General features: G+C 38.5%; 1 protein-coding gene across 1 annotated transcript; it reads left to right on the plus strand.

The window, feature by feature from the left end:
* The first annotated feature begins 2,678 nt into the window (after nt 1-2,678).
* LOC128539029 (junctional adhesion molecule-like) lies at nt 2,679-14,307 on the plus strand. Its single transcript, XM_053510649.1, has 5 exons — nt 2,679-2,727; nt 11,880-12,182; nt 13,050-13,361; nt 13,502-13,606; nt 14,201-14,307. The coding sequence occupies exons 1-5, from the start codon at nt 2,679-2,681 to the stop codon at nt 14,239-14,241; spliced, it is 810 nt and encodes a 269-aa protein (XP_053366624.1). The 3' UTR covers nt 14,242-14,307.
* Nucleotides 14,308-15,715: the final 1,408 nt, after the last annotated feature.

Raw genomic sequence — 15,715 nt, forward strand, 5'->3', positions numbered from 1 at the left:
AGAGCATATGAGGACTTGTCGGCTAGATTGGACAGTAAGGAGGGAGAGGTGAATCTGTACAGGTTGGTGAGGCAGAGCGATAGAGATTGGAGGGATGTGCAGCAGGTTAGACTGATTAAAGATAGAGATGGAAATGTACTGACAGATGCCAGGAGGGTGATGGGAAGATGGAAGAAGGACTTCAAAGAGTTGATGAATGAGGAAAACAAAAGTGAACAAAGAGTAAAAGCGGTGACTTATTATATATAGTACCAAATATTAATAATAGTGAGGTTAGAAAGGAGTTGAAAAGGATGAAGAGTGGAAAGACTGTTGGTCCTGATGACATACCTGTGGAGGTATGGAAGTGCTTAGGACAAGTGGCAGTAGAGTTTCTGACTAGTTTGTTTAACAAGATCTTGGAGAGTGAGAGGATTCCAGAGGAATGGAGGAGAAGAGGATTGGTACAGATTTTTAATAACAAGGGAGATGTGCAGAGCAATTACAGAGGCATAAAGCTCATTTGCCATACCATAAATCTGTGGGTAAGAGTAGTGGAAGCTAGGTTAAGGGCAGAGGTGAGCATTTGTGAGCAGCAATATGGTTTCATGCCTAGAGTATTTTTGTTTTGTTTGTATTTGAATTTATTGCCATATCAGCTTCTCAGGCTATTTCATTGCAAAATTCACATCAAATATTAAGCTGATTTATTATGTTATAATGTAAGTGATTAAGAGAGTACTGGGAAGGTAAAAAAAGCATATAATGATAATAGATCACATAAAAGCATAAACTTGGTCAGAAGAACAAGATTTTACATTTGGTTCTTTACGTGTACTTTAGACAGAAAGAGTTTTTTTTTAATCTTGTTCTGGTAGAAATTGTTTCCTTAAGGTGTTAAAACTTGGGCAGGCCAAAAGTATGTGTTTTATGGTTAGGGTAGTTCTGCAGCGCTGACATTTTGGGGTTTCTTCATTCTTTAATAAATAAGAATAAGTGATGGGTAATATTTGTATGGCCTATACGGCACCTTGTATATACTACCTGGCCGTGTCTTGATTCGAATGGGTGATAACTTTTTTTTCCTACCACTGGGTTTATTTAAAATGATTTGTTGTTTTTGTACTGTTCCCATTCTGCTTGCCATTTATTTGATATATATTGATTTATCAGTGATTTCAGGTCAGAGGGTGGTATTTGGCATACGCTAATTGTTTCTGAAAGAGCTTGTCTTGCTGCCATGTCAGCTTGTTAATTTCCCATTATTCCACTGTGTCCTGGAATCCAGTAGAAGATAATATTGTGATCGTTCCTCTGTAGTTGGTTTGCCTTGATTAATATATCAGTGATTATTGGGTGATTTGTTTTCATAGATTCCAAAGCTTATAGACAGGATTTTGAGTTGGTGAATACTAAGGCGTTAGACTCTCTTTCTTTTTCAATATGCTCCAATAAAAAGTTGTATGGTGTGTTTGTAAATTTAGAGACAGCGTATGACAGGGTCCCAAGAGAGGAGCTGCGGTGTTGTATGAGTAAGTCTGGAGTGGAGGAAAGGATGTTAGAGTGGTGCAGGACATGTATGAGAGCTTTAAGACAGTGGTAAGATGTGCTGTAGGTGTGACAGAAGAGTCCAAGGTGGAGGTAGGTCTGCATCAAAGATCGGCTCTAAGCCCCTTTTTGTTTGCTCTTGTAATTGACAGGATGACAGATGAGGTTAGACAGGAGTCTCCATGGACTATGATTGTTTGCAGATGATATTGTGCTTTTTAGTGAGAGAAGGGACCAGGTGGAGGAAAATTTGGAGAGGTGGAGGTATGCTCTGGAAAGCAGAGGAATGAAGGTTAGCCGCAGTAAGACGGAATACATGTGTGTAAATGAGAGGGACCCAAGTGGAACAGTAAGGCTACAGGGAGCAGAGGTAAAGAAGGTGCAGGACTTTAAGTACTTAGGGTCAATGGTCCAGGGCAACGGAGAGTGTGGAAAGGAGGTGAAGAGGTGGGTACAGGCAGGTTAAAATGAGTGAAGAAAAGTGTCAGGTGTGTTGTGCGATAAAAGAATATCAGCAAGAATAAAAGGAAAGGTGTACAGGACAGTGGTGAGACCAGCGATGCGCTACGGCAGTGGCACTGAAGAACACTGAAGACAGAAAGTAGAGCTAGATTTAGCAGAGCTGATGTTAAGGTTCTCTTTGGGAGTGACAAGGATGAATAGGATTAAAAATGACTTCTTTAGAGGGACAACCCATGTTAGATGTTTTGGAGATGAAGTCAGAGAGGCCAGATTGAGGTGGTTTGGACATGTTCAGAGGAGAGATTGTGAATATATCGGTAGAAGGGTGCTGAGGTTGTACTGCAAGGTAGGAGGTCTAGAGGAAGACCAAAGAGGAGATTTATGGATGTAATGAGAGAGGACTTGAAATTAGTTGGTGTGAGAGGAAAGGATGCAGGAAAGGGTTAGATGGAGGCAGATGATTCGCTATGGCGACCCCTGAAGGGGAACAGCTGAAAGACAAAGAAGAAGAAAGTCATGGAAAGAGTAATAAAAGAGATTCTCAAAAAGAGAAATGATGCAGTGGTTGTTGCGGCTTCCTGAAAACAAAACTATTTAAAAGAGACACTGAAGCATTCTGTGTGCGCATGTCTGCGTCTGTGTTGCTTTGCACTTTGAGATACTGGTGTGTGAATGCAGAAGTCTCAGTAATGATGAAGTGCTTTTATCTTGTGTCTGTCGTGTTTCACGTGGCGGCAGGTGAGTGAAGTTATTTTCTATTACAGAAAGAAGAGAGAATATTAACCAGTTCTTAGATCAGCTGCTTTGTGTTTAGTTCATGTACTTTCTGTCCAGACTGGGTTTACAGTAGGTTGTAGTTCAGCCCTGTTCCTGAACAACCAAACCAAACACTGTCAAATGATTATCATTTAGAGTTTCAATCAACAACAACTTTACTTACTACAGTGTTATAATATTAATAGGACCAACAGAAATAAACACATTCAATGAAAATATTTGATTATGGCTTTATATTTTATAAATGTAATTACATTTCAATGCTACATTTCAATACCATTTCAATTCACTGTCCAAAGACAGCAGTAATCTTTACATGCACGGTTCAGCTTTGATCATGTGGATTTTTTCTTCCTCAATAACTTCAGTCTAAAATGTACTGATGAAGAGAGGTGGGCTAATGAATAAGGAGGATTCTACACTCAGATTATTTTACATCCCTATAATACTTACACATTTACTGAATTACATCTCTCACAATATGTTTTATTGAATGTATCTACAACTTATAAAGTGTAATAGAAAAGTAATTTTTCTTGTAACTTGTACGTCACTTCTCTATTGTGGTCTTAGCTATAAGTGGATGTGTGTAAATTTCACACTCTGTCAGTCACCACCATCTTCACTTACTTTTTTTTTTTAATCAGCAATTTAGCATTTGTCAATACTCAAATTTTTAAAACTTACATCAACAGTCTATGAGGAATGAACTGACTTTTATTACTTTGACACAAAAATAATTGTATAACCTCAGCTCAAAATTAAATTTTCTTCCTCAAACTCTAACTTTAACAAAACTCTGTGTGTCTCTAGCTTCAGGAAATCCTTAGCACTTGGTGACGTGCGATATCTCACTAGTGATGTGCAAGTTCACACTTAACAAGAGCTAGCTAAGAGTTCAGTGCACACACATTAAAATGAACTTGATCATGTTTATAGTTAAATTAAGTTCAATATCACAAAAAATTACTGATCCCATATGTATTTCTTTATTTTCCCCCTTTTTAAACAAGCAGCAGAAAGCATTTTGAGTAGAGCTTCTGTTTGCCCATACTGTACATCAAAAAAAAAAAAAATATATATATATATATATATATATATATATATATATATATATATATATAATAAAATTTTTAAAAAATTAAATAATAATAATAATAATAGTTATAATAATGTAGCCCACCCTCTCAGTTCTCTGGGTTTCAAAATGTCATGACTTCACTCATACCAATACTAAAAGAAACACACTTAAAAAAAAACCTAAACCCTAAAAAAAAAAAAAAAAAAAAACGTTGTTTAAATGCTTTGGTACAGTTTCCTGAAGTTCTTACCACCTTTAGCGACCATTTTTCTTGATGCAGAAACAAATCCTTAGGCTGTATTCACGTGTATAACAGCACGAGGTCCTCAAGCACGTGACTGCAGCAGGATTCGAAGCACACAGAAGTTTGGAGCCGCACGTGCTCCTCACAAACAGACTCCGCTCCTTCTCTTAGCACAGCAGCAGCTCATTCTTTCTCTCTTTGTCCCGCTAGCACATGTAAACATGCCGAGCATGCAACTATGTTACAGTACCATCTTAGTATTTTAATTTTCTCTTGTCTTTTCAAAACATTGACTCAAGCACGGAGGGATTGGTTTTTTTTTTGGTTTGTTTTGTGAAAAGCTCCAGCAGTACGCTTCCGTTTAACCCCGCCTCCACTCAAATCTGAAAGGCTACCCTAGCGGTTACTAATAGCACAAAAGACTGACATTTGTCTAGACCACTCACAGCACAAGAAAAAAAAAAAAAAAAGATGTACTCCAGAAGGGTCTACATTTTTTTTCAGTTAATCACAAACCCATTACCTTTCTGTTTTCCAGAAACGTTAACTAGTTTACAATGCTCGAGATATTATAAACTGAATTTGTACCTCAAGTTAAACCTTTGAATAATACCTACTGTACTAGAACATAGAACACTTTAAATAAACAATATTTAAGCCCTAAATCAGGGCACTACATTAGTATTATTATTGGTCACAAAAACAACCAAAAACAACCATAAAAACACGTGATCTTATGAATCTGTGCTTTCTTTACCTATGCGACCCGCTCTTGTTTAACATTTTTTAATTAAGTCATGTTTGTAAAATTCAGTTCATCATATTTCTGTCATGCACACTCAATCCGCGACTGGCACTAGGACCCGGAAGTAATGCGGTCGCGAATCAGGAAGTATAAGAGGAGTAAACAAACCACAGCACAACGCTCAGTCATTGAGTTCACCGATATTGCCTCGGGTGCGTTCATCAATTTGTGAGTACTCACTTTATGGTTTTGCTTTCGTATTGAGTGTGTTTATGGGACGCGGGTTAGATTGTGTCTTTCCCTTACTCCCCAATCGTGAGAGTCCTTAGACTAAAGAGCGTGATTATCCTGCCTATTCGTTGCACTCCGTGTTTGGGTTTACCATTCACGCTACACTGGGCTAACCGCTAAAGCTACGTCTTCTGTTCTCCTCGGGTTAGTTCTTGACAAAATGACTGAGCCTTCCGCGGTGAACCCAGCGGAGTATGCGTGCCTCTGCGATGTGGTGGATCAGAATGCCGCGCTTATCAATCAGCTAACCGGAGAGCTCGATACTCTGCGCCGGAACGTCCAAGACATTGCGGCTGCAGCACCGCCTGCCGCACTTTAGATGTCTTTCTTGCACTACTAGATAAATAGGATGGCACGGACGGAAGATGTAGTGTGTTTTTGACAGTGCTAGATCTGGTATTTGAGTTTAACTCCACCGATTGACTTCGCATTGCTCTTCTCTTATCGTTGCTATCCGGGCAGGCAGCTGAGTGGGCCACGGCAGTTCTTCGATCAGACACCGACACCGCCCTTTCCTACAATGAGTTCACCGGTCAGCTCAGACTCACTTTTGAACACCCTGCGGGCGAGGTGGAGACCGACACCAAGCTCTACCATCTGCGGCAGGGAGGATTGTCCGTGAGCCGCTACACCGCAGAATTTCGCACCCTCGCGGTACAGACATCTTGGGGAAACGGCACGCTCCGGACATCCTACTACAAGGGACTGGCTTCACGCAGTGAAGAATAATCTAGCCGGATGAGAGCTTCCCGCCGCATTGGAGGGGCTCATTCAGCTCGCCCTTTGCATCGACCAGCCCCGAGGACCCTGCCGCCTGCTCCTACCTACGCCCACTCGTCACCTCAACTACCGATCACCTTCACTTCCGCCATCACTGAACAGGTCAGATCTCCACATCCTGCCGTGGTTAACACTGGAGCCAGGGAACCCATGCAACTAGGGCACGCCTCCCTGACTATGGCCGAACGAGAATGCCGGTTTCAAGAGGGCCTGTGTGCTTACTGTGGGTTAGCGGCCCATCACCGGGCGATCTGCCCACTACGCCCGGGAAAAGCCCAGCAGGCGATTCCCGGTGAGCAGGAGGAGAGACTCACCGGGCACCATCTACCACTCCACCGCTACCAACGCCACCATCTCCTGCCTCACGGTGCAGGTAACCCTCCAGTTTGCCCACAAACGGGCCTGAAGTACGTGTTCATCGATTCTGGTGTCGCGGGTAACTTCATTGACTCCACTTATGCCAAAGAAATGGGGGTGAAGATTTAGGCATTATCCCAGCCGATTCACATTACATCCGTTGACGGTCGGCCCCTTTCTTCCAGCCCCATCACTAACCAGACCCAACTTCTTACCTTCCCCATCGACCAACACCAGGAACAGCTGCAGTTTTACCTCACTCCCATCGCTTCGCCTCCTGTAATACTCAGTTATCCATGGCTGCTACAGCACGACCCTCTCATTTCGTGGGCACAAAACCGGATCCTCCAGTGGGGGCCAACCTGCACTGAACTTTGCCTACGGGCACAGACTGGGCATGTTCCAAGGAGTCCGAGGCCCCTATCGTCGACACAGATGCCATTCCATCGGAATATTGAGACCTGGCTAAAGTTTTCTGCAAGAGAAAAGCCACCCACCAGCCACCTCATCACCCATACGACCTGGCGATAGAACTTCAGCCGAGCTCTGTTCCCCCCCGCGGTCACCTCTACTCCCTGTCGGCCGCCGAGACATAAGCCATGGAAGAGTATGTCGCCAACGACCTGCGCCAAGGCACCATCCGGCACTCCTCTTCACCAGCGCCCGCGGGGTTCTTCTTCTTCGTAAAGAAGAAAGGGGACGAACTTCGCTCATGTGTCGACTATCGGGGGCTAAACAAGATCACCATAAAAAACCGACACCCACTGCCACTCACCAACTCAGCCTGGACGCCCACTCTGGTGCCACCATCTTCACGAAGTTGGACCTCCGGAGCGCCTACAACTTGGTGCGTATCAGGGAGGGCGATGGGTGGAAGACAGCATTCATCACACCCACCGGACACTACGAGAGCCTGGTCATACCCTTCGGACTCTGCAACGCACCCTCGGCCTTCCAACAGTTTATTAATGATGTCCTCAGGGACATGCTGGGCCGATGGGTGTTCGTCTACCTGGACGACATCCTCATACTCCCACAACCTCAAAGAACACATTCAACATGTTCGGGCTGTTCTTAAGAGATTGCTTGCTCACCAACTGTACTGCAAGCTGGAAAAATGTGCTTTTCACGAACACTCCACCACGTTCCTGGGTTTCGTCATCTCGCCCCAAGGTGTGGCCATGAAGCTCGAAGCGGGCAAGCTTCAACGGGTTCTTGGGTTTGCGAATTTCCTAGGTTGTGCTGAAAAAAAGATGACGTCTCTCCCCCATTCCGAGGGCTATCACTGCAAGTATATTTCAGACATGTGGGAAACACTGACTCTACTTCTTATGATTTTTTTTTTTTATTAGTTACTTGTTTTTATTATTTACCTTTTCCAAAACTCATATAACAGTCTGAGTATGACTGAACATTGGGTCACTTAATTTGTTTTGATGCAAAAAGCATTGAATAAGCTCAAAATACAAAATTCATATAATTATTAATAAAATAATTGATTTTCCCCTCACACCTAACCTTGAAAACACACTTTAAAGACGGAAGTTTGCTAAATGCCAAATGTTTAGTATAAATGTTAAACTTTTCAAAGCCAAAAACTTCAAAACTTTTAGTGTCCTTATTTTGATACCTTACATAAATGTGTGTTTTAGTGCATTTTGGTTGTGTGTGTGTTCCTGAACAACCAAACCAAAGACTGTCAAATATTGATTATTTAAAGTTTTTATTAACAACAACTCAACTTACTACAGTGTTATAATATTACTAGGACCAACAGAGATGAACACATTCAATGGAAATATTTGATTTTATAAATGTAATGTTATTAAAATGCTACCGATCAAGAGCAGCATGCACTTCTAATTAAACTGTTTAAAACTCACATCAGCAGCCTGTGTAAACCTATAATACTAACAGTGTATGTTTTAACAAATTTACTGAATTACATCTCTCAAGATCTCTGGCTTGTTAAATGTATCTATAATAACATATATAAAGTGTAATGGAAAAGTAACTTGTACGACACTACTTCATTCTGTTCTTGACTGTAAATAGATGTGTGTGAATTTCACACCTTATTTTGCTTTCTGTGTCAGTGACCACCAGGTTCACTTCCTATGCAATACATCATACATCATTAATCATTTATAACAGTCAGTTACATTCTTTTATCCATACCGTGTTCACATTTTCAAAACTCAGCAGCCTGTGTGAACAGGACTGTGGGGGCTCTGGATTAATTGGGCCAGATAGCTCAGTGGTTTAGGCATTGGATTATGGTTCGGAAGATCCCAGGTTCAAACCCCACAACCGCCAAGTTGCCACTGTTGGGCCATTAAGCAAGGCGCTTAACCCTCAACTGCTCAGATGTATAATGAGATAAAAATGTAGGTTGCTCTGGATAAGAGCGTCTGCCAAATGCCTAAATGTAAATTGTGTGTTGTATTGGTTGCACATTTGCATGTGTACTTTGTTTCCTTTTTCATTGTTTTTTGTACATTTCTTACAGTAGATAGTTTCATGGTTATATTATGGTGTTAATTTGTTTTGTCTTAGCCAGTCAGCTAATTATGTGTCTTTTTTAGCTAGTTAGTTTTGTTACATACTTTATGTTGTTAATTTATGCTGTATGTAGCACTTTGGTCCTAGAGGAACATTGTCTCATTTAATGCTGTACTCAACTGGTTAAAATGACAACAAAAAACTACTTGATTTGACCAGTCTAGATTAATCTGGATTAAACGATTACAGAACACATAAGACACAATATAAAACATCAATAAAACATTACATCAACATAGGTACAGTATATAATAAGGTAACTAAACTGAAAGACAGAACAGTGTTTTTTGCACATTTACCTGATGCAGTTATCCAAAGCAGATGAAGGTTAAATGTCATCTTGGTGATGCTGGGATTTAAACTTATAACCTTCAGAGCAGTAGCCCAATGTGCCCTAAAGTGCCCCAATTATGCCATTTTAAAGGTTGTTAATATTGCTTAATGAGTTTCTTAAAACAGGTTTACATGTATGCAAGGTCAAAAACACTTTAGTTTTCTCCAAAAATAGATTTAATTTCACCCCATTTCTAAATGATTCTTATGTGTAAAATGTGTAATATACAAAACTAAATAAAGTAAACAAAAAAAGGTGCACCACAATCAAACGAAGATGTAAACAATATTTACAAACTTCATATAATAAACTGTATGTGTATGTTTGCGAGTGAGTGGAAAATGTCTGAAATCCGTGTTTATTGTATGTGTGTTAGAGGAGTATGGTTCAGTCTCACCGGGGTTAATGAAGTCCGAGAGGCCGATGACAGAGGGTGAGAAGTCCGGGGAATATGTCCAGTCAAAGATACACAAACCGTTACTGTGACCGTTTATGAGCTGTCGTTTATATGGTTTTCGCGCTCTATAGTTCAATCTCTGGCTGAGGATTAGATGCAGTCTTATTGGTTGGTGAAGACAAATCGTACAGTTGTGCATACAGTATTTAAGCACATCTCAGTTTTACAATGGAAGAGTATAAGAGGAAGAGATTATTGTTTTTCTTGCACACACGCTATTTGCTTCTACCTGCTTCCAACTGGTTTCTGTTTGCCTGTGCCTGAAAATAAGATGATCCTGGCATTGTTTAATAAACCAACGATTCAGAATCACAAACTACAATTGAGACACCCATCACTTCAATTTAATGAATTTAGGCAATTAGTAGGATTCTACATTTCTTGAGCCAAACAATAAACATATTATTATGATAATAATAATAATAATAATAATTATAATTATAATAATAATAATAATAACAACAACAACAACATAGTTAGGTCAACAGCTACTGCAGTACAAAACTGCAGGACTCAGTGCAGGATAACTGCCGTTACTGCAGGTAATTACCTTAATATAAGACTATTATAATGAACTGTTCAATAACTAAAGTTACAGAATCATATTTTAATTAAAATTAAGTATTTAAAACTGCATTCCAACTGCATTTAACTAAATTAATACTGAATGAAGACTATTTTATTGTACTTTAGAAAGCTGCAGTATAAGTGCAGTTTTTATTCCCTATTTTTTAATAATGGGCAACATTACAGAATTATATTTCAATACAATGGCATTGTACTGCATTGAATTTCATAAAAACTGCAGTAAAACTGCATTTGCCTGGCGCACTTCTATTTTCTATTACAGAAAGGAGAGAGAATTTTAGTCAGTTCTTTCAAGGATGAACACATTGAATAGAAATATTTAATAATTATATTTTATGAATGTCGTGTAACTCAAATGGCAAATTTCAACACCAGCATGAACTTTTAGTTAAATTATTTAAAATATTTACATTTTCAAATCTCACAGCAGTGATCTGTGTAAACTCTGTCTGCATGCGTGTATGTGTTCCTACAGTATGTTTGCATCTATATGTGTGTGCATATGTATGTGTGTGTGCCCGTATGTGTCTGTGCCTGTGTGTGTACTTCTTCATTTCTAACAAATAGATGCCACTATAATGGACATCAACAATAACACTTCCAATATCCCTGCAATAAGGGACACCAAAAATATTAATAAATGTAAAATGTGTCTGTGTGTGTGTGTTGAGAAGACCTGAGGTACAATATAAAACATATAAACATAACTATTTACTAAAGTAACTAAACCGAACAGTGTTTTATGTACATTTGTCTGATGCAGTTTTCCAAAGCAGCAGGATACACCTGAGCAGATGAAGGTTAAATTTCAGCTTGATGATGCTGGGACTTAAACACACTTTAGCACACAGCCCAATGTGCCTTAACCACTGAGCTCCCACTACCACTGTACATTTCCACCACAGTGGCTCTCTGGGAAAAATACACACATCACTAGATAACACACACATCATTTCAATACTGGACTGAAAAATAAGAGATTGAAATTAAATGTACTGAAGCTTATTAAATTTAATCCATTTTCATTTTAAAATGTTGTAATTATGTTCTATTCAGTAGATTCTGGGTGTTTTGTATCTTTGTTCCTGTAGGCTGCGCCAAAGCAGCAGGATACACCTGAGCAGATGAAGGTTAAATGTCAGCTTGATGATGCTGGGACTTAAACTCATTACCTTCTGAGCAGTAGCCCAATGTGCCTTAACCACTGAGCTCCCACTACCACTGTACATTTCCTCTTCATGTCTGAATGATCTACTCATCTGAATCAACTCAGTGCATGACTTTATATTGTTATATATTGAAAGAAAATCTTTTGCACTTGGCGATATCTAGTGTGTGTGTGTGTGTGTGTGTGTGTGTCTTTATAACAAAAGTAAATAAATAAAAACTAGAAACTGTTTAAAGATTGAAGAAATTCTCTTTCCATGTGGTCTTTATTTTTAGATGTAGTTGTAACATGGTGTCTAACCACAGCTGTCTAACTATAAGTGGCTCTCTGGGAAAAATACACACATCACCAGATAACACACACATCATTTCAATACTGGACTGAAAAATAAAAGATTGGAATTAAATGTACTGAAGCTTAATAATTTTAATCCATTTTCATTTTAAAATGTTGTAATTATGTTCTATTCAGTAGATTCTGGGTGTTTTGTATCTTTGTTCCTGTAGGCTGCGCTCTCTCTGCTGATAATCTGACAGGAATCACACGACACAGAGGTGATTCAGTGCTGTTACCCTGCTCCTGCTCTGACCCGAACACCAAACCTCAGAAACTCACCTGGGAGACTGGAAGAACAGGACCTTACACAGAAGTGTTAAATGATGAGCACTACCGTGGCAGACTTCAGTTGTTTAATAACATTTCTTCTGCTAATCTGTCGCTGTTCATATCTGACCTGAGAGTAGAGGATCAGGGAGACTACAGGTGCAGCACTGAGAAGGAACACAGAGACATCAATCTTTTTGTTGATGGTAAAGTATTTAAATACACAAAAAAAACATGATATTTAATGTGAATGAATCCTCTTCAAATTTTGTTAATTTAAGTCACATTTATTACAAACATGTCTACTCCATTTACAATAACTAAAGGGGGAAGAATCTCTGTCATATTGTGAATGTCAGTATCAAGTTATAAATGGCAATAAATTCTGATTATGCGTATCAGACTGACTTGAAACTTTGGTCTCTTATCAGATTTAATTTGAAATATTTTAAATCAATATCTTTTGTAACTTTGTAGTGTTTATAGAGCTATTGTGCACCTGTATAATCCCTTCATGACACCTGACATAATCCTACATAAACATTAATAAAGCCTTCAGTAGGTGTCACAGTCACCATGTTTTCTTCATTTTAATTTAATACCTGATACATCAAAATTATACATTATTGTGACACGCAACTTTAAACCAAATTTACAGCCAAAGAAAAATCAACATAACACACTTTATATAATGATCTAAAGTAAGTGAACCTGGAAAGTGTCATAACACCATTTAATGTCTACAGAAATCTGTCACTAGACTCGGTGTTATATCAACTTAACATTAACATTGATAAACACTGTCTGTACATCAGAGTGTTACTTTTATTTATACTCTATTCATAAGGTACATGCCATGAACATCAATGTAAATAAATATTTCAATGTTTTAAACTAAGATCTACAGTATATCTAAATTAAAATTGTTATTTCTAAATATAAGAGCATTAACAAATAAATACCATCCTTTAAAAATCTCTTCTGGTTTGCAGCAGAAAATGTTGTGATTTACAAGCAGGGAATATTAATAATCGCAGTACTTCAATTATTAACTGTAAATGTTATGTTTACAGGCTGTGAGCTGGTGAAGAAGACAGAGGTAGAGCGTGTGACTGTGTTCACAGGAGAGTCTGTAGTTCTGCCCTGCGTCTGCACTGACATACAGGACAAACCACAGGATCTAAAATGGGAGTTTTACAGAAACAATTACTATCAGAAAATTTACCCTGAACAGACTGGACATCACAGAAACAGAGTCAAACTGGTCAGTAACAACTTTTCAGGAAACCTCTCTCTACTCATATCAGACCTGACTGAAGAGGACCAGGGAGAATACACATGTTCTGTACAGAATAATTTAAGAAACATCAGAATATCTGTTAAAGGTACACTGGTTTATTAACTGTGAGCATGCTTTACTCCAGCGTTTTCTGCTATATAACCAAATTGATTAACAAAATAATAATAAAATGAAATAAATATTTATAAAAAGCTCTTAGTTTTAATATGTTTTGTTTCTTTTCAGTAGGAAGAAGAGAAACTTCAACACAGTCGAGGAAAACAGAAACAAAACCTTCAAAAGAACAGCCTCAGAGTAAAACAACACACTCAACAACAACACTGGAACAAGGTAAAGAGTCGATTTCATTACAGCTCACATAAGCCAAGATATTATTAGATAAGGTATTAGTGTCAAGTTGTTTAATTAATTTTTATGGTAATTTTATATCCGATACAAAGAATGTATACGATAATGAAACACTGCATATTAAAATCTCTTTTTAGAGAAGTTGTCATGTTTAAAACACGTTACAAAAATGTCACCTTTGTACATTTCTCCATGATTTTACCCTTCCTTGTCACACTACACTGCCTAGACAAACAATAGATTTAAATAAGCAAATACTTAAGAGCCATTAATTTTGTAATTACTGCAGTGATTAATATGTTTCATCTCACAACAACTCTTTTAACCCCAACTGATGCAGTGAAAAGCTTCTCATTTCATAAACAGCCGTGTTGGAAGACACATCCTGTGGTCACATTACTGTGTTATATCTCCATTCCACTGAGCCATATTTGATACCAAATCTACACTAATGCAAATTCATTGCAACCTCTGAATATCGTAGTTAACATCGGTTGTTAACAACATAAAAATTAAATTCATATAAAATCTGATATGTTTGTTGTCTGCAAAATGTCCCTGTTTGTCTATCCGCAGACTGTACCGGATGTCATGTACTTTACTGTAAATCACATTAACACAGCCGGAGCAGCACGGGTCCAGATCAATGCTGGAGAGAAATCTGAATATGCCAGGATTATAACAAACTAATACACAGTGAATATTTAGAATAATGCTGAAAACATACAGTATATTAAATACATGCCATGGTGAGCACATGATTTACAATATTTTCTTTTTTAATTATAATATTTTTAAAATCATATCTTATGGATTGTTGCAAATTATATTGGGGTGTACATGTCATTTTATGTATGTCAGTATTAAAAAAAATAATGTTATAAATGGCTTTTGTCATCACCCTGTTTTGTGTAAGATAATTATAGAAGTTCCTGTTTGTGTCATGGGAAAGTCTGCCTGGACTGAATGGGTTTTCTGAAAATAGTCTTTGTGAAATTATTCTAATTCTCCTTATAGTTTGTTAAGGGACATCACAGCGTGCTTGTCAAGTACTGAGTATTGCATGGTATGAATATGGTGCAATATTGGTTAACTGCTGCTGTGAGAAAGAGGATGTAGTCATTCACGCATCAGTTCTCATGATGCCCTGGCAACAATGATGTGGTCACTCTGACACTGAGTGGTTCACAGTGGCTAAAAGTACCATGAGAAAGTCAGAAAAAGATGATTGTAATTTGGCCTCTTGCATGACCATAAAAAAGCTTTTATTTTAAATCACAAAAGATTATTTTATAAAGAAAATCTAAGTAAACTTTAAGTAGATTTCACATGTTTTCTTTATATAGTAATTATTTAAGTAGTTTTAGTCTATTCATATTAATATACTAACAGGCTAACAGTTTATAAAAGAATATTGTGAAATATAGTTTAGTTAAGTAGGAGTAGTACACTTAAAAAGACACAAAGTTTTATTTTTTCCACTGCAGTAGTGTGAGGTTGTAGCGCAGCCACATAAAGGGGCATTTTAAATAACAGGGAAATGGATTAAGGAGCTGATGCTGCTCACCTGTGTACGGAAATATGCCCGATCTGGTTTTACTTGTCCCCATAGACAGTGTTGGTCACAGGGTAAGCTCTCGCGAGCATGCGCAATTGCACCGTGAGAGAACCCGGAAGCGGCGTCGGGTCACGTGTGTCGGTATAAAGCCGGAACCAGCCAGCGGCCCGACACGGAGAGATTTATCACAGCGCGCTGCTTTTTCTGAGAGAGAGTTTGTTGGATGGTTCTAAAGGAGTACTTTTCCCTGGTTGGATTATTCCTCGTAGACACTAACAATTCACCTCTCGTTCCGTTACTCGAGCTCCCGGATTTGTCATCTATACCGGTGAGGCCGAGCCAATCTCTCTTGTGCATCAGTTCACACACTGCAATAACATTGACTCTGGACAATCATACACGCACTCATACACTCGCATACATATCACACATTGTTTATATTTGTATATATTTTGTATATATTGGTTTTGGTGCACCTTGTTTGTTTGTTTGTTGGTTTGTTTTGTTTAATACACGTTGGTTTGGTTTATACA

This window comes from Clarias gariepinus, chromosome 2 (genome assembly GCF_024256425.1).
Source record: "Clarias gariepinus isolate MV-2021 ecotype Netherlands chromosome 2, CGAR_prim_01v2, whole genome shotgun sequence".
Lineage (NCBI taxonomy): Eukaryota > Metazoa > Chordata > Actinopteri > Siluriformes > Clariidae > Clarias > Clarias gariepinus.